Here is a 5,218-nt window from a genome sequence, read left to right on the forward strand (position 1 = left end):
AAAAAATATGCCAAAGGGTTAAGCCAAAACATTATAATGATAACAAATAGGGCTGAAAATATCATAATGATAACAAATAGGTCTAGTGTCATGATTAAGAAAGTAGCATACAAGCCTATAAGGGCCAACTTGAAATAAATTAATCTTAATATGATGATAATCAATCCATTTAAGTTTATTAGAGCAGAGAGGCAGATTAATTTATGATAGCTTTTGTCAAGTACAAATGGTTAAGACTTTACGATTTTATTATTGTGGTAACAAAAGACTTATGTGTTGTTCAATAATATGTCAACTAAAATATATCATTGGAGTAGGACAAATCACATTTTAAAGGAGAGACCAGACCATACTGTCTCAACAAACATGTTATTTTCAACCAAGGATAATATAACTATCTAAAGTTATGAATACTCTAGTTTGCAGTATAAATAATCTATAATTAGCTCGAATCAACATACTGAAATTAACTAATTACGTAACATAATTTATAATTAGCCTTCCTCTCTCTCTCTCTCTCTCTCTATATATATATATATATAGAACAAGAGCCGAGCCGTGGAAGCATTCTGTTTCCGACACATCTCTCTGACAATGGAGCACTCGCAGCCAATATTCCGTGTAACACCTCTTCTCCTTTTCTTTTCTTTTTCCCAGTAATCCTATCTCAAAGCTTTAATCCTTCAAACTCCAACTTTTCTTGGTTACGTGCAGGTGTTGATGATTTTAGTGCTGTGGACGGTGGTAACAGCAGCGTTCATAGGGATCGCTGAGGGCCATCGCCACCACCGGCGGGCAGGTGGTGCAGCGGAGCTAGAAGCCTTCCACTACGCGGCGGCGGGGGCAGGAGGATGCCGGGCCCACGTGGCCAGCCTAACGGACTTCGGCGGGGTGGGCGACGGGGTGACCTCCAACACGGCGGCCTTTGCGGCGGCCGTGGCCAACCTCAGTAAGGTGGCGTACGACGGCGGCGCGATGCTAGTGGTGCCGGCCGGTCGGTGGCTCACCGGGCCCTTCAACCTTGCCGACCACTTCACCCTCTTCCTCGACCACGACGCCGTCATCCTCGCCACTCAGGTCCGCCTCCCTCCTCCGCCCCCTTCCCCCACCTTCTCCTCCATCTATTTCGATGTAGAGTGCATGTTCATAATCGTTCACGGCATGTTTGCCATTACCATCGCCTCTATTATCCACGTTGCCTTCATCCTCGGTGGTGATTATGGCTAGTAGCCCTTCCCATCGTGTCCGTTCATCTGACAGCTCTCGCCAGATGAACGGTGACGATGAAGAATAGATTCATCACTAGTGAGCCCCACCAGAACGTTACATAGCGAGTGTATACTATTCTAACGTTTCCTTCATCTCATCTCCAAGGAGAATTCACAAGTCTAATCCGACGTGCATAGTCACCGCTTTGGACTGATGAGGGAAAAGAAGTGAACTAAGCCACTACAAATCTAAATTTTTCTTGATAATATTAATTTATGAAATATTTGCAATTTGTATGGTAGATTTTTGACTATTTAGTATCTCTACTTTGATGTCTCAAAATAAAAAATTTCCTTTCAAATTTGAAGATCTTGAAGATAACACTCCAAAATTAATAAGTTTTAATTGAGAATGACATTCTTTCCGAGTGTAAGAACTTTAAGGTAGGAAAGGATGCGAGGAAACCAACATAAGAATGGAATGCAGTGTGGACCTTACCCTTACATTAATTTTAGGCTCCACCATCAGTCTAAAAGTTAGGTGGATGACTTTCTAACACAAAACTGCTCTCAAAACACAAACTCTCTCTTTGATATTTTGTAGGAAAGAGTACTGTCATCCAATCTCTCAGTGTTTTCTTTTTGACTAAACCTTGTAGATCTGTGTAGCTAATTGGGTTTCCTGAAGACAGCAAAACTCTATTAATGCTACAAACTTGGGAGAACAAGTTAGATTTCAACTGCAGCTTATATAACATAAATTTCTATTCTGCAATCCCATTTTATGGCTTCTCACACTGCAACTTGGACAGCATTGCTTATGAATTGCATGGATACTCTTTTTTTTTTTTGTTTATTGGTAGCTAATAGAAGCTTTAATACTATGTTCTTTTGTTCAATCTGCATCAACTAAGATAATTGGTGATATGCTTATGCAGGATATCAACGAGTGGCCGATCATTGACCCTTTGCCCTCCTATGGTAGAGGAAGAGATGCGGTTGGGGGTAGATACAGTAATCTCATCATGGGATATAACCTAACCGATGTGGTCATAACAGGTAGCATATACGTTGCATATTTCCAGTACTTCTATCACATTAATTCTAATTTCATAAAGCCTGTGTCGTGTTGTCATTCCATGATCCCCTAAAATTTAGATAAAAAAAATTATTTTTAATCAAAAACTATAACATTTAATTCAGTTTATGATGTTTTGGCGTGCTTTGATTGACAAGAAGACACATATATATCATCATCTAACTTGTTTGCATCATAGATGGGGAACAGAATATAATTTGATTGCAACATACCACGTCCTGATGCTAACAAGTTTTATTGTTATTTTTAGGGAATAATGGAACTATCGATGGACAAGGTGAAACCTGGTGGAAAATGTTCCGTAACAAAGAACTCAATTACACTCGTGGATACCTCATTGAATTGATGTACTGCAAACAAGTGCTGATTTCCAACATTACATTGGTTAACTCTCCATCGTGGAATGTCCATCCAGTGTACAGCAGGTTTATATTAATAATCTACTTTCAGAACACTTGAAGGCTTCTTTTGCTTTCCATTCTATTGTTACAATCTGATGTTAACGTGAATGAATGCACTGTGCAGCCACGTAATCGTCTCAGGCATCACAATTCTTGCACCGGTCAACTCTCCCAACACTGATGGGATCGATCCAGGTGGATATCGTACCTACATTTACTTGGGTTGTAGATTCTATGTTGCTGTTTCGATTGATTCTTTTTGGTGGTTTCTCTCTTCTTCGCAGACTCATCCTCCAATGTCCGCATTGAGGACTGCTACATAGTCTCAGGCGATGACTGCATCGCCATTAAAAGCGGTTGGGATGAGTACGGGATTGCATTCAACATGTCAAGCAAACACATAGTGATCAGACGGCTCACCTGCATCTCCCCCACGAGCGCTGTCATCGCCCTGGGAAGCGAGATGTCGGGAGGAATCCAAGATGTCCGGGCCGAAGACATCACGGCCATCCACTCCGAATCCGGCGTCAGGATCAAGACGACCATCGGAAGGGGAGCTTACGTGAAGGACATATTCGTGAGAAGAATGAATCTGCATACAATGAAGTGGGTCTTCTGGATGACGGGCACCTACGGGCAGCACCCGGACGACAAATTTGATCCGAAAGCCATTCCGGTGGTGCAGAATATCAGTTACAGCAACGTGGTGGCCGAGAACGTGACCATGGCCGCGAAGCTGGAGGGGATTCCCGGCGCGCCCTTCACCGGAATATGCATCTACAATGTGACGGCGGAGGTGGTGAAGTCGAAGAAGCCGATTTGGAACTGCACCGACGTCGAGGGCGTATCGAGTCACGTGACGCCCACTCCCTGTGCGCAGATTCCGAAATATCCAGATCGTATAACGCATTGCCCCTTCCCTGAAGATGATCTACCTGTGAATGGTGTTGGGCTAGAGGAGTGTGCTTATCAGAGAGCCAAACCATGAGTTGAGATGCTTTCTACAACTCATGGTTTAATGGCATAACCTATGATGTCCTGAAGCTTGGCAGATTAAAATGTTTGCCTTGAACAAAGGCAGATGTAATTGATCATATAATATCCAAAGGCAGATGAAATATCCAATAATATTTCATTGCTATAAATATGGATTATTGAAAAAATAAGACATGTTATTTATTTGAATACTTTTCTTCAACTTGGAAGTGTTATATTCTTTATTTGATACGAATAGTTAGAAATGAATTTTTCAAAGAGAGGATGACTTATGATTGTCACTAAAACGATTGATTTTATCCCTAACATTTGAATTCATAACCCAATGTATCTTCACTTTTAAATACCACGTAAGCACCCTATGTTGTAGAGGACAGGTCGATTTATTTGAGAACTTTTTCTATGATCATATCTGAATCATGTTATGCATGAACAAGCTTCGTTAGATCCTATAGAATAAAATAAGTGAGGTGCGATGATTCGATATTCTATTTATTCCACTTCCTTATTTACAGTATGGAAACATATTCATTTCCTCTTCATCGATCCAAATCTATAACACTATCAGAGTGAAATAAGAGGGCCATCTGAGCCCGAAATGCAGAGACATGCTCCGCGGGATCGGAGCCGCCGTCATATGTCTCCAATACCGACAGCCTGAGGTTGAGGGGTACCGACTTGTCCTATACTTCCTGTGTGAAATGGGACCTGCCTGAGCTGCCTTCGCTAGACTCGCTCGGTGATTTTTGGAACTCGTGCTAGAACTCGTCTAGGCGTTGGTTGACCCGGGACAACTGGGCCCTGAGTGAGTCGTCCAACAAGTCAAACGATATGAAGTCAGGCTTGAAGTGGGGTAGTGTGACTTAGCAGTGTGCGGGTATGCTCTGCTCGGGCGAACCTCTCGGGTCCGTTGCTTGCTCTCGGGCTTCCCCCATCCCGACTTGCTACCCACTCGGCCTTTATCGGGTCGAGTCAGTTGGGGGAGCCGCTAGCCACACGATCTGAGGAATGAGCAGAGCGAGCGTCTGCATCATGCCCACCATGGCTTGCACTTGTTTGGTTTGGCTGAGGAATGCCTTAGGTGTCACGATCGAGGGTCCCATGGTTAGTCCAATAATATGTGTATATTGGATCTTTTGAGACAATTATTAGTCTTAGAATGTAATTCTGATCGGTCTATACAAATACATTTAAATATAATTTTTTTTATTTTTTTTAGATTAGTTAATCTATCTTGGAAGGTAAAAATGGGTAGAGTAAACCTATTTTTATTTTATTTGAAATTAATGTCTTCTTCCTCTGCATGTAGGAAATGAATAAAATAAATCATTTAAATCACGAGAAGTGCTTCCATAGAAGTTAAACTTTCATTCATCTACATCTCCTATTTCTTATTCCCATTCCTCCTTCCTATTGCAAGGTTTCTAATCTTTTATATTACAAGTGTTCTAATCCTTTCTATTGCAAGTGTTCCGATCCTTCCTATTACAAGCTTTCTAATCTTTCCTATTACA

The 5,218-nt window shown here is 41.6% G+C and overlaps 1 protein-coding gene across 1 annotated transcript; it reads left to right on the forward strand.

Moving 5' to 3' along the window:
• Positions 1 to 975: 975 nt before the first annotated feature.
• On the forward strand, positions 976 to 3,696 carry LOC135630744 (probable polygalacturonase). Its single transcript, XM_065137908.1, has 5 exons — positions 976 to 1,077; positions 2,147 to 2,267; positions 2,558 to 2,732; positions 2,833 to 2,903; positions 2,993 to 3,696. Exons 1-5 carry the CDS (start codon positions 976 to 978, stop codon positions 3,694 to 3,696), a joined length of 1,173 nt encoding a protein of 390 aa, XP_064993980.1.
• Positions 3,697 to 5,218: the final 1,522 nt, after the last annotated feature.

This window comes from Musa acuminata, chromosome BXJ3-2, assembly GCF_036884655.1.
Source record: "Musa acuminata AAA Group cultivar baxijiao chromosome BXJ3-2, Cavendish_Baxijiao_AAA, whole genome shotgun sequence".
In the NCBI taxonomy this organism is placed as follows: domain Eukaryota; kingdom Viridiplantae; phylum Streptophyta; class Magnoliopsida; order Zingiberales; family Musaceae; genus Musa; species Musa acuminata.